The sequence below is a fragment of the Rhipicephalus microplus genome, chromosome 10 (assembly GCF_043290135.1).
Source record: "Rhipicephalus microplus isolate Deutch F79 chromosome 10, USDA_Rmic, whole genome shotgun sequence".
Taxonomy (NCBI): domain Eukaryota; kingdom Metazoa; phylum Arthropoda; class Arachnida; order Ixodida; family Ixodidae; genus Rhipicephalus; species Rhipicephalus microplus.
The window spans coordinates 44,226,321-44,253,057 of record NC_134709.1 but is presented as its reverse complement, the minus strand read 5'-3'; the positions used below and the strand labels follow the sequence as shown (position 1 = coordinate 44,253,057).

General features: G+C 45.7%; 2 protein-coding genes across 8 annotated transcripts in view; one reads left to right on the top strand and one right to left on the bottom strand.

Moving 5' to 3' along the window:
* The window catches only part of TfIIFalpha (transcription factor IIFalpha), a 32,628-nt gene extending 15,955 nt beyond the window's left edge, over window positions 1-16,673 (bottom strand). For 4 of the 7 annotated variants that reach the window (XM_075875568.1, XM_075875569.1, XM_075875570.1 and 1 more), the window contains exons 1-8: window positions 16,598-16,642; window positions 16,045-16,109; window positions 15,837-15,909; window positions 14,139-14,332; window positions 10,198-10,368; window positions 7,935-8,073; window positions 5,574-5,812; window positions 1,018-1,223 (exon numbers count right to left, since the gene is read on the bottom strand). In XM_075875568.1, coding sequence (XP_075731683.1) covers window positions 1,018-1,223; window positions 5,574-5,812; window positions 7,935-8,073; window positions 10,198-10,368; window positions 14,139-14,332; window positions 15,837-15,909; window positions 16,045-16,109; window positions 16,598-16,627 — 1,117 coding nt within the window. In that variant the 5' untranslated portion in view covers window positions 16,628-16,642. Of the gene's footprint in view, window positions 1-1,017; window positions 1,224-5,573; window positions 5,813-7,934; window positions 8,074-10,197; window positions 10,369-14,138; window positions 14,333-15,836; window positions 15,930-16,044; window positions 16,110-16,597 lie in introns of all 7 variants that reach the window. The other 3 variants (XM_037433164.2, XM_037433163.2, XM_075875571.1) reach the window with 3 other exon arrangements.
* Window positions 16,674-16,856: 183 nt separating this feature from the next.
* Nup160 (nuclear pore complex protein Nup160) lies at window positions 16,857-21,103 on the top strand. Its single transcript, XM_037432748.2, has one exon. It carries the CDS (start codon window positions 16,920-16,922, stop codon window positions 21,015-21,017), a length of 4,098 nt encoding a protein of 1,365 aa, XP_037288645.2. The 5' UTR covers window positions 16,857-16,919; the 3' UTR covers window positions 21,018-21,103.
* Window positions 21,104-26,737: the final 5,634 nt, after the last annotated feature.

Sequence of the window (26,737 nt, the reverse complement as noted above, 5' to 3'; positions counted from 1 at the left end):
CTTGCTTTCAGGCACGGGCATGAATAGGAGTATTATAAAGAGAAAGCTTTAGTAGAAATTATCTGTGTGCACATTGTTCCCTACGACAGGTAGGCTTCAGCTCCGACAGGCAACCCAGGTCCCCACACCCTTTGAATAAAAGCTTTGAAGGTCGATAAAATGATCCTCTCCAGGCAGTTGTAAATTAGCGTGCCCCCCCCCCCCCCCCCCACCTTCCCCCACATACGCCACAAGGCGAGCCCTTGTATCCCCCTGCAACAGTACGAAAAGTAGAGGCTCGCTACAGGCCCATCTGTAATCTAGAAAAAGCAAAAAGCAGCTAAGTGCAAAATGAAGTGCTAACGATTAGAAACACAATGCTTTCACGGTAATTATACAACTGCTTTTCATATTAGTACTACACTTAAGTCCTGATATAAAGAAATATCGGTTATAACAAAGTAAATTAAGAATAGTCTGGCAATAGATATAGTGTTAGTAATATATCTTAATAACAAATTTCAGGATATAACGAACTTATTTTTGTGTGAGATGCCACTTTGATATCATGACATTTGTGTGTATCTAGTTCCAAAATGTTCATTCTGCTATGTCTGCTTCACTGTATTGTAAGAGCGGCAGAGCTTTGTCTAGTGCTGTACACCTATTGCCATGTGGCCTACAACAATTCTGCAAGCAAAAGTCCTAAATTTTCCCTCTCCATCTAAATACATAGTGGAAAAAGAAAGCAGGGCTGGTCTGTCAATTTCATTGCTAAGACTCTGTTGACTTCGTCAGTGAGTCCCCTTTGTCATGCAATTTCAAGACCAGGGGCCCCATATTAATAAACTTGCTGTATTTCATATAACGGCAGGAAGGGGAAAACAGAAGCTTGCGATGAGAAAAATACGTAAACAGGAGTTGTGTACTCCATATTTGTTCTAGTTCTCCACAAAAGCTTTCCGCACAAGTTGGCGTGACTACAGGCGACATAGGAGCACAGAAGTGTATCATTGCTACACCTATACGCACACTCACCCTCCTTCTTGTCGGCCTTCGACTTGGGCTTAGACTCAGCGCTCTTCTCGTCCTTGGCGGCCTCCTCCTCATTTTCAGGCTTCTCCTCCTCCTTCTCCCCTTCCTCCTCTTCGTCCGACTGGTCGGCGGCCCTGAGGGCGTCCTCGTCCTCGACACCCTTCAGCTCACGATTTGCCTTCTCGTCTTCAGGTTCCTCTTCCTCCGAGCTACCAAGATCAAGCAACGTGAAGGTGAAGTTTTGCATGACTCTTACCGTACATTTATCACAGGGTGGTGCGCCATATCTAAGGGATCATTCACACCTGCAACTAGCACTGCTCGTGCGACCAAGATAGTCGCAAAGGGACTGCTTCAATTCAGTTTCTTACTACACTCAAACCTCGATGTAATGAACCCAGATATAATGAAATATGGCTTTTAACGAAGTACATGAGCATTAGTCTTGCAATAGATGCAGTGTTAGGAACGAACCTTTATTGCGAGTTTTCGGATGTAACAAGATATAACAACTTATTTTCGTATAATATGCAACTCTGTTTTAATGAGGTTTGAGTGTACTCGATTTCTTAGTCGTGCGACTTCAGTCTCAAACCTTTGAACCAATTAGAATCTTCGGAACAGGTTTTCGGGTCATTTTGCAGTGATAGCCACGCAAGCAGTCCCGAATTCAATGGGGCAACGGGTAAAGGTTACACTACTAGATTGCTCACCAATAGATCCGGACAGGCCGCCATAGGAAACTGAACTTGGCAACGTATAACGCTAGAACCTTATTTAGTGAGGCAAGTCTAGCTGCACTATTCGAGGAGCTAGAGGGTGTTAAATGGGATATAATAGGGCTCAATAAGGTTAGGAGGACAGATGAGGCTTATATGGTGCTACATAATGGGCACGTCCTTTGCTATAGGGGCTTGGTTGACAGAAGAAAACTGGGAGTGGGGTTCCTAATTCACAGAAACATAGCTGGCAACACAGAGGAATACTATAGCATTAATGAAAGGGTGGTAGGTATCGTAATTAAACTGAACAAAAGATACAAGATAAAGGTGGTACATGCTTACGCACCTACATCCAGCCATGATGACACTACAGTTGAAAGCTTCTATGAAGTTGTGGAATCGGCAATGAGTAAGGTAAAAACACAGTATAATATACTGATGGGAGACCTTAATACAAAGGTAGGGAAGAAGCAGGCTGGAGTACAGGCAACAAGAGACTATGGCATCGGTACTAGAAATGCCAGAGGAGCGCTACTAGTAGAATTCGCACAACGCAACAATTTACGGATTTTGAATACCTTCTAGCGAAAACGAAGAAACCGCAAGTGGAAATGAAGGAGCCCTAATGGCGAAAATAAGAACGAAATAGACTTTATAATGAGTGCACATACAGGCATCGTGCAGGATGTGAAAGTGGTTGGCAAGGTACAATGCAGTGACCATAGAATGGTACGGTCTCGAATTCGCCTAGACTTGAGAAAGGAACGACAGAAACTGATAAGCAAGAAGCCAATCAATGAGCTAGCACTGAGAGGGAAAGTGCAGGAATTGAGAGTCTCGCTTCAGAACAGGTACTTGGCTCTTAGTGAGGAAACCAACCTTAGCATAGATACAATGAATGATAATCTGATGAGTATCATTACGGAGTGTGCAGTGGAAATTGGAGGCAGGGTAGTTAGACAGGACACTGGCAAGCTTTCCCAGGAAGCGAAGAATCTCATTAAGAAGCGTCCAATCGTGAAAGCCTCAAGTACAACAGACAAAATAGAACTGGCAAAGCTTTCAAAGTTGATTAATAGGCGTAAGGTATGCGACGTGAGAAGGTATAACATGGAGAGAATTGAACACGCTCTGAAAAATGGAGGAAGCGTCAAAGCAGTGAAGAGGAAACTTGGGATAGGCAAAAATCGGATGTATGCACTAAGGAACAAAGAAGGCAAAATAACTACCAGTATGGATAGGATAGTTAAAATAGCGGAGGGATTTCACAGAGATCTGTACAGTAGCCGGGATAACCACGACTTTAATACTATAAGAACTAGCAGTAACCCAGATGACACCCCACCACTAATGATAGAAGAAGTCAGAAAAGCTTTGGAGAGCACGCGAAGAGGCAAAGCTGCTGGTGGGGATCAGGTAACATCAGATCTGCTGAAAGATGGAGGACAGATTGTGTTAGAAAAACTACCCACCCTGTTTACGAGATGTCTCCTGACAGGAAGAGTACCAGAGTCTTGGAAGAGCGCTAACATCATCTTAATACATAAGAAAGAAGATGACAAGGACTTGAAAAATTACAGGCCGATCAGCTTGCTCTCTGTAGTATACAAGCTATTTACAAAAGTAATTGCTAACAGAGTAAAGAAAACATTAGAATTCAATCAACCAAAGGAACAAGCAGGATTTCCAACAGGCTACTCAACAATTGACCACATTCATACTGTCAATCAGGCAATAGAGAAATGCTCAGAATATAACCAACCACTATACATAGCCTTCATAGATTACGAGAAGGCGTTTGATTCAGTAGAAATATCAGCTGTCATGCAGACACTGCGGACTCAGGGCGTCGACGAAGCATATATAAACAACCTGGAAGAAATATACAGGAGATCAACTGCTACCATAGTGCTTCATAAAGAAAGCAACAAAATACCAATCAACAAGGGTGTAAGGCAGGGGGCACAATCTCCCCAATGCTATTTACTGCGTGCTTACAGGAGGTTTTCAGAAGCCTAGAATGGGAACAGTTAGGGACAAGAGTTAATGGAGAGTACCTTAGTAACCTGCGCTTCGCCGATGACATTGCATTGCTGAGTAACTCAGGGGACGAATTGCAACTCATGATTACGAAGTTAGACAAGCAGAGAAGAAAGATGGGTCTTAAATTAATCTGCAGAAAACGAAAGTAATAAACATAAACCTCAGCAGAGAGCAGCGCTTCGAGATAGGTAATAGTGCACTTCAATTTGTAAAAGACTATGTCTACTTAAGGCAGGTAATAACAGCGGAGCCGAACCACGAGATTGAAGTAACTAGAAGAATAAGAATGGGGTGGAGCACATTTGGCAAGCACTCTCAAATCATGACAGGTAGATTGCCACTGTCCCTCAAGAGGAAGGTATATAACAGCTGCATCTTGCCGGTACTTAGCTATGGAGCAGAAACCTGGAGACTTACAAAGAGGGTTCAGCTTAAATTGAGGACGACGCAGCAAGCAATGGAAAGAAAATGGTAGGTGTAACCTTAAAAGACAAGAAGAGAGCAGAGTGGATTATGGAACAAACAGGGGTTAAGGATATCATAGTTGAAATTAAGAAGAAGAAATGGACATGGGCCGGCATTTAGCGCGTAGATAGGATAACCGTTGGTCATTAAGGCTAACTAACTGGATTCCCAGAGAAGGCAAGCGGGTTAGGGGGAGACAGAAGGTTAGGTGGGCAGATGAGATTAAGAAGTTTGAGGGTATAAATTGGCAGCAGCAAGCACAGGACCGGGTTAACTGGCGGAACATGGGAGAGGCCTTTGTCCTGCAGTGGACGTAGTCAGGCTGATGATGCCATTCTTATCACCCATCACCCACAGCTAGCTGATTTAGTTGATAATGCGGACGAACAGCGGCTCTGATTAGTTACCACACTGGCAGCACGAACATAATGATAAGCTTACGAATCTGAAAAAGCATCGTTTCGCGGTTGTATCCAGCAGCTGCGTGAAGGAAACCATGAACAGAGTGACTGAGCTTCAGCTTCGGATTGTCTGCGGCTCAAAATAAGCCAGTGGAAAAAGCAGGGCAGTCTCATTGCCATCGCTATCGAGCAATGGCGGCGCCCATGCTTGTCGAACAGCGGCGGTTTCTGGTGGTGCCATAGCGTATTTTAGACTTCGTTGACGCATTTTCAGGCTCTGAAAATGCATCGATATGTTAAAGATTGGGTTAACTGCATAGCAATAAGTATATGAGCCTGGAATCGCATCATAAAATTTCGTTGAAGCGGGAAGATCGAAGAAAAGGTTTCGCTGTGGCGACAATACTTATGCATTGACTACTATGGATTGCTGATGGGGAATTGTGAATTTTTCGTTGTAGCTGAAATTTCGTTGAAGCGGCGTACGTTGTAGTGGAGTTCAACTGTACGCCCTTCAAGTGTCTTCTCATGGGCGAGCTGCTACCGGCGCATGACTGCAGGCAGTGCTGGCCACACTGCCATGCCACACGCTCTGATATTCCCTTAAGTGTGAAACAGACTGTACAGCTGCTGCTCGTTTCGATCAGTTTCGGAAATTTTCTGAAACTTTCAAGCTCCCGTTATAGTGACTTCAAATGTGGTAATATTCATTAGAATATTCAACGTGCTCTAACATTCGCCTATAGTTACAGTATTGCACAGTCAACCTTCCACGGCCTCTTAATTCAAGAGATGCCACACACCACGTAGTGCTAGCAAGAACGAACGATCGACAGCCACGGTCATCACTGATTGACCGACATGAATCATCACTGCCACTGCACTGATCCGGAGATACAGTAACGAGGTATAGAGCTCTGTCCCTTACCTGGAGGCTGACATGTAATCCACCTCCCTGTCATCGAAGTCTCCCTCGTCACTTTCCTCCAGGGCCTCCTCGTCAGAGTCGTTCTTCTTTTTCTTCTTCTTCTTTTTATCGTCTTTGCCAGCTTTACCTTTATTCTTCTTTTTCTTACTGCCATCGCCGTCATCATCCCTATCACCGTCAGAATCGTCGTCGCCATCGCCGTCCGAGTCGCTCACCCAGTCGTCCATCTCGGTGATTTGCTAGAAAATAAATTGCCCAATCACTTGTCTGCGCAACAGATAGTATACGTCTAATAATAGCTGCCCGCTCTGGTTCGTTGTGCTATGAGAATCAAATGCATCAGTAGATCATTTTTAGGTGATCACAGCAATTGTGTGCTTCGGTGAATTATGTTGAGTTTTTCCGTTCTAAACATTATAAGTGCTATTTTAGAATTCCATATCCATGCCTATTCACAGTTTTTCTTCAGTCGACACTTTGTCTGAACCTCGTTGTTCCTGATTTTTATTTCTAGTAGTTCCAAGTTATGGTATAAATGAACACTCGCAAGTTAGCCGATGTCACACTAGTGTTTCACTCATGAATGTTGAACTTGCCATCACATTTGTTCAAATGGGTTTAGAACGTAGGCTCTTACTTAAGATTATTGTGATGTGCAGGCTTACTTTGTAATCCCAACTTAAGAAAAAAAACTCTTGGTCCCAAAAGGCACAGGGATGTTTTATATTTTAAAACCTACATATTGAAAATTTACATTACTACATATATACTTGAAACCGACAAAAAAACGTGCCTAAACTCGGCAACTTTTGTCAAAATTCATCCAGAATAAAAAAAAAAATTGTAACAAATAGGGTTTCCCCTTAAATCAATACTGTTAATCTTCATACTTCGAAATAAAAGACAACTTTTGCAATAGTTTATAAGATGTAATGCTTGCTGTTTGGCGGGATGACACTAACAGTCAAAACTAGAGTGTGCTTCACAAGGAGGAGACTTGGAAACTATTAACAATAGTAGAACGGTCGCCAAAGAAAAAATTTTGACACATTCCCATGTCAATAAAACTGAGTTTTACCTCACTTCTTGCTCAACCAGTATTATCGTATTTACTCACATAACTTGCGCACTTTTTCCTCACGATTTTGGGGCTTTGAGAAGGGGGTGGGCAAATTACATGGGGATTTTGCAAATTCATACGAAATAACGTGCAATAGTCCTAATACAGACAGTATATGCTTCTAAAAAAATAATAGATTGGTGCACGAATGAAGTGTACCAGTATATTTAACAAAATTAGAATGTATTTTAACCAGTCAGATCCGGTCAAACGTTGCCTAGTCGGAATCATTGATTGAGAGGTCCTATTGGGAATCATCGTTACGGCAACTGTCACCGCCCGCTCATAGCGCATTGTCTTCCGTTCTGTCAAGCGTGTTCGAGTGTCCCGTATACTTTAAGCTATTCTCGACAGTGTTGGGAGAAACTAGGTCACACAACACTGCCATACAAGAGAGACCTAAGCGTTCGCACATGATTGAAAAGCCCCTTTTCAACAACAGGAAACTTGTATTAGCAAGCGCGCACTCTTCTGCTTTCTCCCGTAGCGATCGTCACACACTGAAGAACTTCCCGCAGAAGTGCATGGCAGTGGCACGGTTCCACTTTTCTTCAGAAAGCTTTAAAGCAGGGAGCTTGAATTTCGTCGTATATACATGTTTATTGCGGCCTGTCGCAACAAAACAGTAAAAACGCGAAGGACAGTTGGCCAAACCCAAAGTTCTGAAATCCACCAAGTGTGCGTTATGACGCGGACGCAGAGAAAGAAGGGAACAGTTGGCGCAACAGGCCCTCGCATGCCTTTGATGCAAAAAGTTGTTCATGCTGCGATGCGAGCGTGCATTCTCACAGTGGTAGAGATGGGGAGCTGCTCAAGCGCTTGCTTTCCTTTATCTCATCACCTAACGTTCCAGCAACCGTCGGGTACGGTATTCCAAGGAGTATAGTTCGCTCAGAGGAATTCCTCAGAAGAAGGTTCTCCGCTCTCGCAGCCCATTTGACTGTGCTCGCTTGCTCGCCAAGGCGCGCTCGTCCAGAGCCTCTTCGTGCACATGTCGCGAGCTGGCCCGGGCGGGCCGGAGAGCGCAAATTATGCGAGTAAATATTTTTTTTTGTTTTTAGTACAGCTGGCAAAAGATTAGGGGTGCGCAAACTATGTGAGCGAATACGGCATTAATTTGAAACTGCCTCTGCCTCCACAGACGGTCCACAGCTGTCAACAAACTACTTGTGGTCCGGAGACCAAGCCGTCAATTTTATTCACGAGCTTCATCAGCCTACAACATGAAGGGGGCCACTCACAAACTCTCGGTTTTTCTCCTTCTTTCCTTTCTTCCCCTTCTTTCCTTTTTCTTCCTCTCCCTCCTCCTTAGATCCTTCTTCCTCGAGAGACATCTTCTTGCGAACCATGATGGAGAAGTGGTTCATCACTTTGTCTCTCCTGCAGGAACAAGCCGAAGGCAACACCACACAACAGCTCATGCAACTGAAATGGACAGCCTTCTCAAAGTAAGTGGTGCCGCTTGTCCCGAAACCCCAAACTCAGTCAGTGACTGGTTAGCAGTGATCCCAACCCTGAAGATCCATCCCAAGATCTAGAGAATTTATATTTTGGCAGGGATTACGCGTTTTTGTTAAATCAAGGGATTTCTGTAAAACTCTAGAAACATACGGGAGGACGCTACTCTTAAAAAAGAAGTTCTTTATTTCTTTATTTATTTTGATGAGGCTTGGGGAGAATGCATATTTGTGTGCCGATTTCAAATATGCAATTATTTTTGCAATATAATAAGTACTTCTTGATACACAAAATATTTCATGTGCTATTTAGGGAGCAACATTTTGTGTAAAATGAGAGTTACAAAGTAAATCAGCATATCACAATAATCTGGAATCAGAGCTGTGTGAAGTGCAACAAAAACAAATGTTTTAAACATACTTGACCAAAAGTTCTGCTATGATGACAATTTTTAGGCGAATCAATTTCAAGAAGACAACTGAAATTTCAAGAAGACAGCTGACCACAATAAAGCAAATAAAAGAAAGACGATCTGGCCCCCACACGGGAGCCTTAGTCACAAGTGAAAAATCAGCCCAAGAGCAGTTCAGTTATGTACTATATTATAAAATGTGACGGCGTGTTTGAGTTTTCGTCATTTCGAATGAGTGTGTGCGTCATTGTCTGGTTTGTGACAGACTCGAGATGAAGCCGAGAGGACCAGTTCTCTTTATTCTTGCGCTATCCCAGTCTACTTTGAGTCTAGACGTTCCCGCTTGTTCGGCCAGTGCGTTCAATGAGAACTTCTTCTTTTTTACATTATACATATGCTGTTTTAGTCTTTGGGGAATATTGCCACTCGCCGGCTAAACAGCATACCACCATCATCACAATTCCGACAATGCCTACGCAGGACAAAGGCCTCTTCCATGTTCCACAAATTAACCAGGTCCTGTGCTTTTTGCTGCCACATTATACCTGCATACTTTTCAATGTCACCAACCCACCTAAGTTTCAGTCGCCCCCTCACACGTTTATGTTATCTGGGAATCCAGTCAGCTACCTTTGACGACCAGCTGTTATCCTGCCTATGCGCTACACGCCCAGCCCATGTACAAGGCTCCCGTAAGTGGGCCGAAATGTCCCACTTTTATTTGCTTTTAATCATGGTCAGTATGTTGTTTTAATTGTATTCATGTCTGCTTCTGACCAGACAGGCTTCCGTCCAACTACTGTCACTTTCAGTCAATTTCAAGCTGAAATTTCACTCACGAATGTTCAACATACCATAACTTCTCTTCTAATGGGTTAAGGGCATCCATTTTTGTTGAACCTCACATGGTTCAGATTCCAGATTATTGTGATATGCTCATTTACTATGTAACTCTCTTAGTTTAGAAAATGGTTACTCTCCAAAAGGCACACGGCACATTTTGTATTTCAAAAACTACATCTTACACTAGAAAAATAATTGTATGCCTGAAACCAGCACACAAAAGTAAATACACTTACCAAGCTTCATCAAAATTTATCACGCAAATTTTAAAAAATGTGCCATGTCTCCCTGTCACGCAACAAGGCATTTCAAAAAATTTGCTTAAAATCTCAATTACAAATGTGTATTTTCCACAACCTTTATTTCACCAGGTCCATTAAAAACTCATTATTCAAGATCATTATAAACTCATTATTCCACTACTCCCACTAGCTTGAGAGAGCCTAGTACTGCAGTCAATAAAATGACATGCTTATCATGTCTTCTACATTAACAACAAATCAATAGAACAGCGTGCACCGCAAGTAAAAACTTCAGGCCATTCTTCCGCAATCTAGCAACCACAGTGACTTGTGCCAATGTTATAAGTGAAAACAAAATGGAGTACCTACCCAGGAATCGCAAGCAAGCGTGCTGCCTGTAATTTGTCAGTAAAATCACTGCAACGCAACCCTAATAGGGAGTAGGACATCGAGAGAGAGTCGCTGAGCTTTCTAAAATTATAAAAGTGCTCCTTGAACACACAATTTCACCTTCTTCTCTCTCAACCGGTGCAACTCGTTCCCACTCACCTCTCGAACTCCACTTCTGCTTCTTCAGCGGTGAGAGCCTTGAATCTGTTCACGGGGTTGAAGTTGTACCACTCCTCAATGGGAAAAGCTTCAAAGACACCGTCTGGGGCCTTACAGAAGACGTAGAAAGACGTATTCTCTGAAACGCCTCCCTCGCGTATGGCCTTGAACCTGCAAGTGTCGGCCAGTAGGGCGACTGTGAGCTTCGCTATTACAGCCATCAGCAGCTATCCAGACTATCATTAGCACTATCCCCACTATCACTATGACTAGCACCTAACTGGGGCTGGCTGGCCCACCATTAAGAAGGGAGCAAACATCACACTTGCCAGCAATAAACCAGTAGTAATACTCAGTGGGGTGTTTGTCATACTATCCCCATCCAGTGTCTGGCTCTGTTAGTTCCTGTCTTCATCACAGCCACTCTTCAGAGGCAGTAGCCATGGCACTATTAACGAACAGAACTATACTATAATAGCAGCGCACCATTCACCTCCTTGAAAGTGTAATAGCATCTTCCGATGAATTACGCTGGTGCGCACCAGGGCCCTCCCTTCGCCACTTAGCCCCAATAATTGCAGCAACTGGGCATCCCACCACGCACCCGAGCCATGTATCGAAGATGCCAGGAGAACCATACCGAAAATGCCTATGAAATGGCACTACAAGAACCCAATATGATTCAATTAGTGATGAAAATTATGTTCAAATAAATTCGCATTTTCAGCTAACACCACAGGAAAGAAAAATCATGAACTCTAAAGAAAAACACGGAAGTTCCACTGCCAAAGTTTAAAACACTTGCGCTGAAATTTCATCACTTTTCCCTTCGGTTCACGCATTACGCTCTTAGCGAAAGTCAAAACAAACCTCACAAAACGCAAAGGTACAAAAAGCTGTGCAAGCTTAACAGTGTATAAATGAAAGTACACCGTGCATTGGCAACACAGAGGCACAAGTACAAAAAAATTGCCCTTCAGACACTGCATAATGCTGAAATAGCTAAAATGCTACATTTACAATCATTTTTGCAGTTCCTAATGACTAACCTAATGTAGTATTCGTGTAAAACTCAGCTTGAATGTTGGCCGACTCATTCGAAACCTGCATTTTACAATGAAAATTTACTTATACGTATTGCTGGACAGACCATACAAGCTCATTCATCTTCAAGCCAGCCTTTTTTATGAGATGATGGTAGATATATCGCGAGAACAGAACGACGACAAAGGGGCAAGTTATACTATCTACCGTCACACCAACTATCCCGAACCGCCACACTTCTTTATGAGCTTTGATACCCAGGCCCTAAGGGCCTTCAAAAATATACTTGTCATTGTGCTTTTTAAGCTAAGAAACTGCCTCCTTTAGCAATAATTCCATGTATCACTAGGCGAGAGACCAACCATTTGTTCACATGTGCCGTAAGCTCCAGCAAGCATTACACTTCAACCCACAAAACACCCAGTGCCCGACTCCAAATGCGAAAATATCATCATACTGCAGTCCCCAATGCCGCACCGCTCCCTGCAAAACACTAAACTAGTGTTTGGCCGCGCAGTTTGTGTTTTCGGCCCAAACAATGGCAGCCCTTTCGATGCTGCTGTTAACAAGCTACGAAAGATTACGGTGTTTCGAGCGCTCGTGACAATAAAGAACGATAATCAGGCACAACGGCAATATGCGGTCCGGCCCGTGGCACCATTGAATTTGCACACAGCTGCCTGGCACACACTTACTTGGTGACCACAGAACTATGGACTTCGACCAGAAGTTGCACAGTTACACAGTTCGACAAGAAGTGTGCACAGTGTGCATGCAGACAGTCATGGCGGGAACAGGGCCACCATAGCCGACATCTTTTGTGTTTTGTCTTCAATCGAATGTGGCCACCACAACTGAGAGTCAAACCCACGACCTTGCATATCACAAGGCTACACCAGAACCGTCACATCAACCACAGTGGGAGTTGCCAAACTCTACCGAGCTGACAAGCAAATAACTTTTCCAAAATACCCCCCCAAAAAGCGACGCGACCTTTGTAAAGAAGGTCAGAAGAAGTGGAAGCTTACAAAGTTTTCTAATTCTTGAAAATATTTTTAGTTATAGTAATAACAAAGTCACTGAAACAGGATGGAAGGTGAAAACTAATAATTTTGTACAGGAATTTGCAAAAAAAATTTTATAAAGGAACTATATTTTGTAATTAGGCAGAGTTCGTATTACTAGGCGGGCGCTAGAATGAACTGACGCCATGCCACATCGCATAGGCAGAATGCTACAGAGCCACTTTGGGCTCGTTAGTGTGAATTAGGCGATACTATGCATTTGTGGCAGGTGATTTCGTAAACTAAGTATATGAACCTCAAACAGCAAGCAGAATGAAGCAATCAGTCACTAGTACGCCAGAAACAAGCACCAACATGCCTTCACATGAGCGGTGAGCCTTAACATTGAAATATTATAACGTTATTTATGCTCCAAAGCACGTTCACTTACATAGCAGATCAGCAAAATCAAAATTAAAAGTAATCAGTAATATGCATTTGCTTGTACTTCTGTCGCGACACTCAATCAACATTGTTTGCAGCTTGTGAAATAGCTCTTGCACAGTGTCCAAATTCTCATCTGCAGAGAAATGCTGCTGTTTTGTTGTTTTGAATCACTAGAAAATTTAGTTTGGTTTGGTATCACTCTGGGCCAACTTCTGTCAGAGGGATGAAAGCCAGTGGACTCTCAATTCGAATGAACCATTGTGGTTATCGATACAATCGAACTACCAAGAGCTTTTTCCCCGCTAGAAATACACAGGGCCGTGCCGGTACGAGAACGTCCGTTCGAATTGATCACAAGTTTGAATTAACAAGCTTTTACTGCTTTTAATTTTTAACATGGTCTCCAGGGCAGTCACCACTTAGTTTAATGCATGTTTGATAGTGCATGAACAACAGATGACTTCAATACTCAACTACACAGTGACACACAAACATGCTATTTTGAATGTGATGAGTACTAAAGTATTGGCAGGAAAGCGCAAACTAGTCCAGAAAACACGACAAGCAACAGGAAAATTATACAAGTGACTTGGGCATAAAATAAGCCCAAATCGGGATATTATGAGCAAAACTGGCCACGGGCCCTGCGGCTAGAATCAGCAATTTTTTTAAATATTACCTTCAAATTTGCAGCCCTATACAGGGCTACTTCAGGTGTGGGGTACATTTACACGAACAAAATAAGCTGATTAAAAGGTTGGCATCATAGCTAAAAAAAAAAAGAAACAACGAAACAATTACTTATTGTAACAGTGCATCTACAAAATCAGACGACAATTCACAAATACTACCGAGTAATTCGTTCCACTTTTCATTGACTCTAGAAAAATAACTGTTCTTGAAAATGTTTGTGTGCGTAAAGAAAGGCTTCAATTTGAGGCTGTGGTAATGTCTAGTTGAAAGAGTATTAGCAGATGAGATGTAATCATCTGAAGATAGTCAACAAGAAAAGTAAAAATAAATTAGTGCAATAGCTTCAAGGAATCGATATCCCGTCTGGTGGATAGGAGAGGGAGTTTCAAGGAATTCTTTGCAGATGAAGGTGGAAAGTTACGATAATAGCGATGGCAAATAAAACGATCCGTCTTCCTTAGTACAGATTCAATTTTGTTGACACCGCATGTTTTATACGGGTTCTAGACACACGAAGCATATTCTAGTATAGGGCATAATCTAGTATAGTATAATACCTGTTGAGGTTTTGTATAATCATGGGGGACACTGCTGTGGAGGGCACCAGAAATTTCAAAAACCCGACGTTATTTGACACGTACCCAATTCTACGCATTTCGCTTCGACTGGAATGCGGTCCTACAACCTGGACTCGATACTGCGACCTTCGGGTCAGCAGTCGAGTACCACAACCACCAAGGTCCAGGCACTCACTTTTTCCCTCCTTTGCCTCCGACCCTGAGGAGCCAGGGCTGGTCGTCGGGATTGTACTTCTTCATGATGATGCCGTACTTCTTGCGTCGGGCCTCTTCCTTCTGGTCCCGGCCAAACTCGCTGCCCGCACCAAACTTGGGCATTTCGTCCTCCATCTTGAACTCCTTCATGTTATTCTCCCTCTCCATGCGAACCTGAATGCACAAAAAAGTCTATGGCAAACCTGGTCTGAAACAACTCGCCTCACAACCAACAAAACCTCGTTACAATGATCCCTCACCCCCCCCTCTCCCCGCTGAACCTCGTGGCTTAGAGCAACCAGTGGCTTATGGCAGCCAGGAATTAGTGGCTTATGGCAGTGTGCATTCAAGACAGAAGATGAAATATACATAAAGAAGGTGATAGGTGTAATTGCCGATGCCTATGTCTTTCCCTATGTGCCATTTCGCCCTTGTTATTGATGTGCACAGCGATAAGGTATCAGGGACCAACTATGCTCGGCGACAACTTTTCTCGGCCCTCAAGGGAAAGCTAAGGAGGCGGAGCTCCCGCGCTCGTAGCACTACGCGCAGGAGTCTGTCTTGGCGCGCGTCTTGTAACACTGTGGAAAGTGACGGGGGTGCACCATCAACGTTTCGTGAAGACGCAGATGCCACTTAGCATTTGAGGTGCACGTAAAAAGGCGGGACTTTTTAGCTCGTTCTAAAACACAAAGTCACAACGAATAAATTTAAGAAAATACAAATGTCATAATGCTGTGAGCTGCGTCCTGTCTCAAATAGCTCCACATAGAAAATACAAGAGGAACTTTTATATTTAACATCGTAAATATGGGCGCTGTTGCAGAACTACATTCGCTGGCAGTAGATTGATTGATTGATATGTGGGGTTTAATGTCCCAAAACCACCATATGATTACGAGAGACACTGTAGTGGAGGGCTCGGGAAATTTCAACTACGTGGGGTTCTTTAGCGTACACCAAAATCTGATCACACGGGCCTACAACATTTCTGCTTGAATCGGAAATGCAGCCACCATAGCCGGGATTCGATCCCGCGACCTGCGGGTCAGCAGCCGAGTACCTTAGACACTAGACCACTGCGGCTGGGCCATTCACTGGCAGTAGGATGCCCACGATTTGGCTCTGTAGCTTTCGCTCTAATGCCAAGAAAATTCGTTGCCGAGTATAGCCCACCAGTATGTCAAGAGACTAGTGGCTACACTCTTTTTGAAATAATCATCAATCCTTTCTTCAGAGCTACACCTCATTAGTTTCATACACAGCCTGCAATGATGTGAAAACTGCACAAGAAGTTCTCTAAATGTACAACTCTATGTGTTTCATTGTCGCAAATGTGCACACAAGCTTGAGCCCAGAAATAAAAAAAACAATGAAACGTGAAACAAATAGGAAGAATGTATAAGGAACTGCATAACATGGTCGGTTAAATTTCACAGTGTGGAACATATAATTTTTATTTTTTTACTCGGCCTCCACATGTAACCACGCCATGTACTAATTCATATTGCAAGAACTATAACACGGAGTACATTAAGGCAACCACAAAATGAGCCTGAGGGTGTATTACATACTCGCACGTGCAAATGCATTTCACTTAGTGGTTTTTCACCAAAACCGCAAGGTTCAGAGCCTCGAAACACAGACGGGTGCACCGACACGAAAGCATGCATCTCACCTGCATCCACTTGGATATGTCTTGTTTGTGCGCTGCATTGAACCGCATGACATGATACCTTTTCTTGGTTTGCCTGGATGAAACGCCACAATACTGCGCGTAAAAAAAAGAGACGTCGAAGCGTGCGACAGGACAGACTGCCACGCGATCGACCCGCGCGACAAGGACGATCAGTGCAACCTACACACGCGAGAAACGCTCCACTTACTTGGGTACCCGGACTATGAACTCCTGACCCTGGCTACTGCCCCCACCAGTGCTGCTGGAGTTCTGCTGGCGCGAGAGAAAATAAGTCAGGTTAGAAGAAACGCGACTCGGTTCACGCAAAACGCTAGCATAGACGCGAGCCGTCAAATCGCGAAGGCATATTATAGAACGACCACTTGACAAGCTGTTCGAACCGCGGCTGCACGAACGCGTCGACTGAAAACAATTCACAGCAAAAAAGAATGTGAACTACTTCACATTACAAGTTTCAGATCGCTCAGTGGTTGATAAATACACTTGTTGACTGATTTGATTGACTTGCGGGGTTTAACGTCCCAAAACCACCATACGATTATGAGAGACGCCGTAGTCTCCGGAAATTTCGACCACCTGGGGTTCTTCAACGTGCACCCAAATCTGAGCACACGGGCCTACAACATTTCCGCCTCCATCGGAAATGCAGCCGCCGCCGTTCAAAATGCACTGTAAATACACTTGTTACCGCGGTGCGGAGAATAAAACGTCTCTAACAAACAGAAATTCGCGGAGCTTACCGAGCTGCTAGTTGCTGCTGCAGCCGCCATTGACAAGCTGCAGGCTGCAGCGAACGTCCGACGCGCCACAATGTATGTACAAAAAGTATATTTTATCTTTATACTAAATACTTTATGCTAAATGAACGCTTAATTTACATAAAGTTTATAGTGCATTTTGAAATGTTTTGTCAGCCTGTAAGAAACACATGTGTGCTCATTGCAGTGATTGTCTACTAGCGCCGCAACGTTTTTGTTACAATAAGCTGCATAGAGTGCCGGCCTATTAACCAGCGCGCGCGAGTTGGACGCATGGAACGTTTCGAAACAGAAGCGCTTCACAATGCTCGTAGGTAGCAAATTCGTCAAATTAGTCGAGGTCCCCTTGCGTGAGACCTCACCGCCGAAATGGAAAGAACTCACCATCAACACGGGTGCAGCGCAGAGCACGCTCGAAGATATCAAGCTCACGGAGCGGGCCGGAGGCTACGCTTACCAAGAGGACCCGGCGTCGGGTGTAGCCACGCGCAACCGATTCATATACTGGAAGACCAACCACAACGTTTTGGAGCTAGCCGAGGAATCGCTCGACGTCGACCTCGTCGGGAACAGGCTGCGCCTGCGTTTCCAGCACACGCCTTTGCTGGAAGGCGTGTCCATCTTCGAGACGCGAAACAACCTCGTCGTTCTCGCGGCGACCATCGCCAGCGTGCACCGACTCTCCTTTCCGCACCCTCGCTTGCTGAATCCAAACGTCGGGTCCACCTCGACGTGCAGCATGCGCTCCGTCTTCTTCGACACGTCGGCCACGCTGCTTAGAGATTACCACGTACTGAATCACGCCGGTCTCGGCACCACGCTGTCGAACAACTCGTGCAGCTGGCTGGGAGCCAACGGCGAGGCGATATTCGTGCTCGGTACTAACACTTCCTCGCTCTTCGTGGTGTCCATCGACCCGCAGGACGTGGGTGGCAAGGTGTCCACCATGGAGATTCGAAAGAGCGCCAGCGTCACGCGCTTTCTGAGTGGGATCCTGCCGGCGTCGATGCGAGAAGACGAGGCGTCGCTCAGTCTCGTGTGCCACCAGGCGGACGACGACATCTTCATCTTCGCCCTGTCTAAGGACCTGCGCATCCGGCAGTGGTCGTACAGGAGCCAAGACTTGCTCTCCGTGTGTTCCGTGCTGGACCACTGGCCGGCGTCCAAGTCCACCTCGTGGGGACTCGGCGGCCGCCAATCGTGCATGGTGAAGGCGACCGACAGCTCGTCGTCGGGCATCGACGTCTACCTCGGCGTGTACGCGTGCTTTCCGGAGGGCAACCAGTTCTTCGTCTTTCAGCCGATCCAGCCTCAGGGCGGAGGCCACAAGATGGTTCTCCTGGCGAGCGTCCGGGCCCCGGAGAACGACCTCGTCGACTTCTGTCTGATGGGTCCGACTCTGTGGACCCTGTGGGTCCAGCAAAACGACGAGCCGCTCGTCTGTACCGTGTGCATTGACGCGCTGGACAGTCCCAGCGGCAAATGGGCCGGCGTCCATCTGCAGCCCAGTGTCCTGCCAGATAGGGACTATGGGCCTGCCCCACTGGACCCGCGAGAGCATTACATCGAGAAAATCATTGGACGAAATGTCTACTCCTTCAACACCCTTTGTAAAGTACTGAGCACGTACGCCCGGCGTGCAGAGCACTCTTATGATCACGGCAGTCGTAATCTAAAAGAGGAAATCATGGCTACCGTTGACGCAGAAATTCGTGCTGGCATTGGAGAGCTTGAGCTTAGCGACCAGGACTATGTGAACCTCGCCTTACATCACTGGGGAAAATTTGATTACGCCTGCTCGGAGTATCATGCAGTTGGCCTGAAACCACTAGGTTTGTTCGTGGACCCAAACACGGGGATGGCAGCCCTCATTCGACGTGACCACTTGTCTTTGCTGAGGCCATGCGAATGGCAAGAAAGCTGCATGCTCTCTGAAGAACTTCCACCTTGGTGCAGTGAAGTGGCAGATGAAGGTGTGCAGATAATTGTGTCCTGCCTCAAGATGATCGATTCATGCTTGACTCAAGACGTGGTGGCTGAGTTTTCGCAGGGCCTGTATTTCATGGAGGACATTCAAGGCCTGGTTGACAGGGTGGTTTCCCACCTCCTGAGCTTGGAGTACAGCGTGGTAGTGAAAAAAATTATTGACGACATTCACACTAACCTGCCATCACTTAAAAATCTTATCGATTCCATGGACCTTTCAGAAGTGAACCCATGCACAAGACCACAAGGTCTCAACTCCAATGCGTGGCACTGTCTGTTTGGGAGTGCTACTGGCTGCGGTTTCATGTCCGCGTGTGTGCAGCAAGTGATGCAGTTTCGTTTCACATTTTGCCGAAATTTGCTAGTGCTGCAGGGTCTGATAGTTGCTGCTGGACAAAGCAGGGGTGCTTTAGGCCGTCACCTGAGCCTAATCGGCCGAAAGCTTATTCCCGAGACGCAAAGACTTGTGCGAGCGTACTTCGCAGCCCTGTGGGTCACAGAAGCCGAAGGCGGCCCTCTGTCAAATCTCCTTGAAGGAGGCATCAAAGGGATGTCCATAAGCAGCAGTGCCGATGGTTTTGGCGTCATCAGCCAGAATGCAGAACAGTGTGGCCTTGTGTGGATCTTCCTGAGGAATGGAGGTGGAGAAGCGGTGAGGCGACAACTCTCTGAAAAGGGCATGCCTGTGGCAAACCAAATCTGGGCGCCCATCCTTCCGTCATTCATATCCGCTGTTGCAGAGCTTATCTGGCCTCTTTCGGATAACTGTGTTTTCCCGAGGTCCTTGCTAGAGCTCGGTCAGCATCTTCAGTTGCAAGAGTATGTGCGGCTGTTGGCAGAGTGGTGCAGCAACAATCGAGAGACAAGAATGTACCTTCTAGCCACCAGCTTTCTAGTGTGTCACGAGTACCACAAGGCTTGTATGCTTTATCAGAAGCTGGCATATGAGCACGTTCCCACAGAACCTTACATAATGCAGCAGATTCAGAGAGTGAAAAGCAGTGATGCATCGCCTGAACAATCCCTGCTGCCCTTGTACTATCAACATGTGATCAAGGCATTCACAGATGCCCCCGACTGCATAATCACTCTGGCAGAAGCAGCTCTGAAGCGCACGCCCAGGGATGACCCCCATGTCCCAGTGCTGTGGTCACTGCTTTTTAAGCACCAACTACAGCTGGGTCACATCACAGAAGCATATCATGCCATGATACAGAATCCCATTGCCGATCACCGCAACAACTGTTTGCAACAGTTAGTTATTGTGTTGTGCGAACGGGGTCAGCTTTCGACGTTGGTCAACTTCCCATTCAAAGGCGTTGAAAGTGATGTTATCCACATCCTGGAGACACGGGCTAGAGCGACTGATGCTCTGGAACAGCGTTACTATGATGTTCTCTATTGCATGCACGTCAATGCAAAGAAGTATCGCAGAGCTGCATCGGCAATGTACGAGCACGCCTTGCGGCTTCAGGAGGAAGCTGGCACACTGGAAGCCCTCAAGCAGCAAGAACTGTGTCTCCTTGCTGCTATCAACTGCCTGCTGCTTGTGAAGTCTGAGGATGCCTGGGTTGCTATGCCCCTACCCGTTAGCAGGGCAGATAGGTCGCCAAAGCGCGACAGCACCGGCGAAGAGATTCCGCATGCACTGACCAGGAAAGTGGAGGTCATCCAAGTTGAAGACATGCGGTGCAAGTTGAGTCTGGTGCGTGCGTGGCTTCTGCTCAGCGGCTCTAGCAGGGACCCCATAACCTTGCCGCTCTCTCCCGACGAAACCGTTCTCCTCCTGGTGGGCGCCGGCTACTTCAACCTTGCCATTCACATTTGCAAGCAGTTCTCTCTGAACTTGGATCCCGTGTTTGAGGGTGTCGTCCAGCATTGCTTAAGAAGCTTACCTGTGCAAACGATCCAGGGTGCTAGGGCGATCAATCCGCAGTGGATAATAGAGAATCCGAAGGCAGTGCTAGACATTCCTGGACAGGCATGGCTCCTACTTCGACACTACCTCAAGCAGTACGAGAAGGAGCGTGGGACAACTCGTTACCATCGCCTCGTTGCGAGCAAGCTTTTGTGCAACGGCTTCTTGCTTCCACCTTGGCTGATCGAATCCTACAAGGAGCGCGACGCTCCAGAGCTCCTGCGGCTTCTGATCGCGTATTCGCGCCTGGAAAAGGCAACAGACATATCGATTGAATACATAGATGCTGTGCTGGGAAAAGGAAAAGAATACTTTGGCTTGACCTCGTCTCTGCATGCCAGCTCCCCTCCTGTCTGGTTGCCTCACACAACCTTCGACCGCCTCCTCGTGGCACTGAAGAGCTCGGCCAACATGGAAAGCCAATATCAGAAACTCGACCACAAGTTGAAGGACTACTTTAAGACACTTGAACGTGTGTCTCTCGCCATGCGACGATGAATGTTCTGTGAATATGCGCATTGTGTGAACCGATTTCATTTAATACTCTCGTATAATAAACAATCAGTTTTTTTTCGTCTTTATAACCCTGTGTACTGGTATCATGTATAGGTTATTTGTAATTTAAAAAAAAAGCTCATATAGGCACACTGTGGTAATGTAACCACATTGTATATTCATGTTTGTAATTGGCAGCGCACATTATATATCTCATTGTCTTCTCTTGTAGCTCAAAGTATTTTGTGCTGTGATCTTAAGGAAAGTTAAGAATGCTGTGTAATGTACTGATGATCTCCAACAAAAAAATTGCCGGGAGTATTCAAGAAGTATCCCAATAGGTTGTGTGAACACTGTCAGGGTTGTAGTTTTCCAAGGCTTGAAAAGAAAGTGCAGAAGAAATGAAAACCTGACATGTGACTTTTCTTAGTCTTCAAATATGATGCCAAAGAGAGTGAAAATAAGAAAAATTGCGGGGAGGTTAACCAGGGCTGAGCCCCGGTAGGTTACCCTGCACTGGTGAAGGAAAGTTATTGAGGAGGAGAAAAAGATCACTGACTGGGCCAATGCTTAACAGTTTCACATCACAAACGATGAAACAGGCCGGTGTCTTTGTGAAAATGCAACAGCGCTTTCGTTGCCTTTTGGCATTGGGATGGACAGTGCCATCGTCCCAATACTTTCTGGACAGTGAAATCACTTCTGTCCAGGTGATTTAGAACACTGCGTAGGTGAAGCCTCTCGTTTGTGTATGTCAGGCAGTAACACAAGAGGTGTTTAATAGTCTCATCGATGACGCAGTCGTTGCACTCTGCTCTGTTGGCCATCCCAATCTTAAATGAGTAGGCAATGGTTCGAATCCCGGTGCCGCACAGTTCCCAACAGGATAAAAAAAAAAGGAAAATTCGCCTGGCGATTGAACTGCATTAAGAGGCCTTGGATGCGGCCTCACTGGTGACCACCGCCGATAACGCACTCCCTTACCAAAGAAGGATTGGCAACCCTGGAGCAGTATCTGGCCACTACCTCCCATATGCATATGTCAACACACGACCCTCAGTCCCCAGCAGCCGCAAAGCAAATGACTACGGCGGAGGTCAGATCTGCAACGCAGCAGAGGGTGCTAAGAATCTCAGGATCCGGACAGGCCGCCATTTCAACCTGAACTTTGCAACGTTTAATGCTATAACCTTATCTATTGAGGCAAGCCAAGTCAACGGAGGAAGCGTCAAAGCAGTGAAGAGCAAACTTGAGATAGGCAAAAATCGGATGTATGCACTAAGGGACAAAGAAGGCAAAATAACTACCAATATAGATAGGATAGTTAAAATAGTGGAGGAATTTTACATAGACCTGTACAGTATCCGGGACAACCCCAACCTTAATACTATAAGAACTAGCAGTAACCCGGATGACACCCCACCAGTAATGATAGAAGTCAGAAAAGCCTTGGAGAGCATACAAAGAGGTAAAACTGCTGGTGAAGATCAGGTAACATCAGATCTGCTAAAAGATGCAGGACAGATTGTGTTAGAAAAACTAGCCACTCTGTTTACAAGGTGCTTCCTTACGGGAAAAGTACCAGAGTCTTGGAAGAATGCTAACATTATCTTGATACATAAGGAGATGACAAGGACTTGGAAGAATTACAGGCCGATCAGCTTGCTCTCCGTAGTATACAAGCTATTTACAAAGGTAATTGCTAACAGAGTTAAGAAAACATTAGAATTCAATCAACCAAAGGAACAAGCAGGATTTCCAACAGGCTACTCAACAATTGACCACATTCATACTATCAATCAGGTAATAGAGAAATGCTCAGAATATAACCAACCACTATACATAGCCTTCATAGATTACGAGAAGGCGTTTGATTCAGTAGAAATATCAGCCGTCATGCAGACACTGCGGAATCAGGGCGTTGATGAAGCATATATAAACAACCTGGAAGAAATCTACAGGAGATCAACTGCTACCATAGTGCTTCATAAAGAAAGCAACAAAATACCAATCAACAAGGGTGTAAGGCAGGGGGCACAATCTCCCCAATGCTATTTACTGCGTGCTTACAGGAGGTTTTCAGAAGCCTAGAATGGGAACAGTTAGGGATAAGAGTTAATGGAGAGTACCTTAGTATCCTGCGCTTCGCCGATGACATTGCATTGCTGAGTAACTCAGGGGACGAATTGCAACTCATGATTACGAAGTTAGACAAGCAGAGAAGAAAGAAGGGTCTTAGATTAATCTGCAGAAAACGAAAGTAATGAACATAAACCTCAGCAGAGAGCAGCGCTTCGAGATAGGTAATAGTGCACTTCAAGTTGTAAAAGACTATGTCTACTTAGGGCAGGTAATGACCACGGAGCCGAACCACGAGATTGAAGTAACTAGAAGAATAAGAATGGGGTGGAGCACATTTGGCAAGCACTCTCACATCATGACAGGTAGATTGCCACTGTCCCTCAAGAGGAAGGTATATAACAGCTGCATTTTGCCGGTACTTAGCTATGAAGCAGAAACCTGGAAACTTACAAAGAGGGTTCAGATTAAATTGAGGACGACGCAGCGAGCAATGGAAAGAAAAATGGTAGGTGTGACTTTAAGAGACAAGAAGAGAGCAGAGTGGATTAGGGAACAAACAAGGGTTAAGGATATCATAGCTGAAATCAAGAAAAGGAAATGGACCTGGGCCGGGCATGTAGCGCGTAGGCAGGATAACCGTTGGTCATTAAGACTAACTGACTGGATTCCCAGAGAAGGCAAGTGGTTAGGGGGAGACAGAAGGTTAGGTGGGCAGATGAGATTAAGAAGTTTGCGGGTATAAATTGGCAGCAGCAAGCACAGGACCGAGTTGACTGGCGGAACATGGGAGAGGCCTTTGTCCTGCAGAGGACGTAATCAGGCTGATGATGATGATGATGGTGAAGGATACGCCCAGACGCACACGGCACAACACTGTGCCTTCCTCCCTGGAGAGAACAGAGGGTAGCCGCAGTTGTAGAGATGGGTCGAGAAAATATAGTCGATGATGTGCGAACTGTGATGACTGCCACTTCTGGAGTGTCATGTTCTGTGCCAGCTTACTTAGGTATTTAGCCGCGTCAATCCTAAATAAAGGCATGGAAACAGGGTTTGTTTTTACGTGTGCATTTCTGGCTGCTTCATCGGCAAGGTCGTTGCCAGAGATACCGCAATGACTTGGCATCCACTGAAACACAACGTTGTGTTCTTGTTCGGTCGCATAGTGCAGTATTTCTCTGATCTACCACGCCAGTTGTTCGTACGACCCACAACGTAGTGCCGACGAAAGACATTGTAGAGCTGCCTTGGAGCCGCAGAATATTGCCCATCGATTAGCCAGTTGTTGCTTGATATAATTGATGGCACCTCGCAGGGCAACAATTTCCGAACCAGTCAATATGCTCCTGTGACAAAGTTTGTGGGTGATGTTGATGTGTTGCGATGGGATGGCGGCGGCGCCAGTGGAGCTTGTCTGGGTGGTAGAGCCATCCCTGTATACGTGGATTCTGTCAGCATAGAAAGTGTGCAAACAGTCCAGAGTTCCTTGCTTGAAGGCCAAGATAGCAAGAACTTTTCTATTTCTTATTCCTGGGACGGAAAGGGGCACGTCGGGTTGCCGTAGGCTCCACAAGGCGGGAGGTGAATGTGCCAAGGGTGGTAGCTAAGCGCAAATGGTAGCAAAGCGCAATGGGAGATGACGACCTTAGAGAATGACGCCTGCGGTCATTGTTCTGGCAGAAATGCCAAATGGCTCTGTACCATACGTGAAATGTGCCGAATATGTGCTCTAAGCACGTCATTTGTGACGTATGTCGTAACCGGACGATCCCGAGCCAATATAACTGTTCCAGCAATTGAGGTAGTTCGTGGTAGGCCAAGACAAACACGTAGTGCCTGTGTTTGCACGCTCTGAGGTGCTCAAATGTTTGACTTACAAGTTTTAGTAAGCAGAGGAGAACTGTAGCACAGTACACCAATAAAAAGTGCTTGGTATCGGTGTAGCATGGAGCTCAATGACGAACCCCATCTTTTTCCAGCGATGACTTTCAAGATGTGGGCAATAGATACCGATTTCACTTTCAAGTGAGTCACGTGAGGGCTCCAGGAGAGATCGTAGTCAACATCCTCACCTAGAAAACGATCGCTATGCTTGTAAGAGATGAGCTGGCCATTACTGCTTATCGGGTAACTTGTCATCGTCTTGCACGTGAAGGCCACCAGTGCACATTTTTCTGTTGAGGTTTTTAGACCTTGCGTGTGAAGATAGTCAGATGCTTGCCATGCTGCTCTCTGTATCCCTGCTCGAACTTGTAGGCGTGTCAATGCTGATGCCCAGACGCTGACGTCATCAGCATATATCGAAACACTGACTGTTTCCGGGAGAGCTTCCGCCAGGCCAAGCAAGGTAAGGTTGAGAAGAACTGGGCCTGAAACACCACCTTGCGGGACGCCACGGCACGTGTACTGGTTTGAGGTCGGGCCATCTTCAGTATATACAAAAAAGGATCTTCGTGTCAGGTAGCCTCGGATCCATCAAAATATTCGCCCTCCCAGTTCAATCAGCAGTAGTGTGTCTATTATAGCTTGATGGGAAACGTCATGTGCACCTTTCACATCAAGAGTGCTAGTGCTAGTCGTTTCCTGAATTTCTGCTGTTCTACTGATGAAACTAAATCGATGACGTTGTCAATCGATGCACGGCCTCGTCGAAATCCCACCATAGAGTCATGGTAAATGTTGTGCCGTTCAAGGAACCATTTCAGGCACGTGAGAATCATGCGCTCAACACAGCTTCCCAACGCAGTTGGCGAGAGCTACAGGCCAGTATGATGTCAACACAAGGGAGGATCTTCCTGCTTCTAGAAGTGGCACAAGATAGCTGCGTTTCCATTCTTGAGGTACAACGCCATCTTCCCATGAACGAATAAATAAATTTAGCAGCTGTCGTCTAGCTGCTTGGCCGTGACACAGAGCCATATACGTTATCCCATCGGGTCCTGCTGAAGAAGAACGCCTACACAGTGTCGGTGCAGCTTCTAGCTCTTCCATAGAAAATGGAGCATCCCTACTTATATCTCGTGGACTGGGGATATCACATAAAAGCATATCGGAGAACAGGACTGTCCTGCCAGTGATATTGGCGCAAAAATCTTCTGCAACGTCAATTTCACAGCCGTTAAGATGAAGTGCGAGAGCCTTGAAGGGACGATGTTGCATGGCACCTGAGCAAAGACCCTGTAGAGATCTCTATACCTGAGACAATGACTTGCGTGGATCTAATGACTCGCAAAAGCTTTTCCATCTTTGATCCTGCAGCTTGTCTATTCGGCGCTGATTTTTTTTTTTTTTTGCATATGCCTTGCTACTCTGAAATCAAGAATCGACTAGGTACGCCTGTATCTTCTCTCAGCACGTCTACGTAAAGCCCGCAGCCTTTCTAATTTGATGTCAAACGCCGTGCGCTTCTGTGAGTGTGTGAAGCGCCACGTACAATTTCGCATTGCATCTACAATTACTTATTGTAACCCACACGAGGAATCATTTCTGTACATGTCCACCACTTGATCTTCATAAAATGTCCAGTCTATATACCGAGAGACCGACGAGGACGATGTCTCTTGGCCATCACTGCTGACATAAGTCGGAATGCGATTGCTACCATGGGTTTCGATATCTGTAAACCACTGCACTTTTGAACTTGG

What these genes read in the sequence shown, in the direction of transcription:
- Nup160 (XM_037432748.2), top strand. Translation starts at nt 16,920, where the DNA reads ATGCTCGTAGGTAGCAAATTCGTCAAATTAGTCGAGGTCCCCTTGCGT.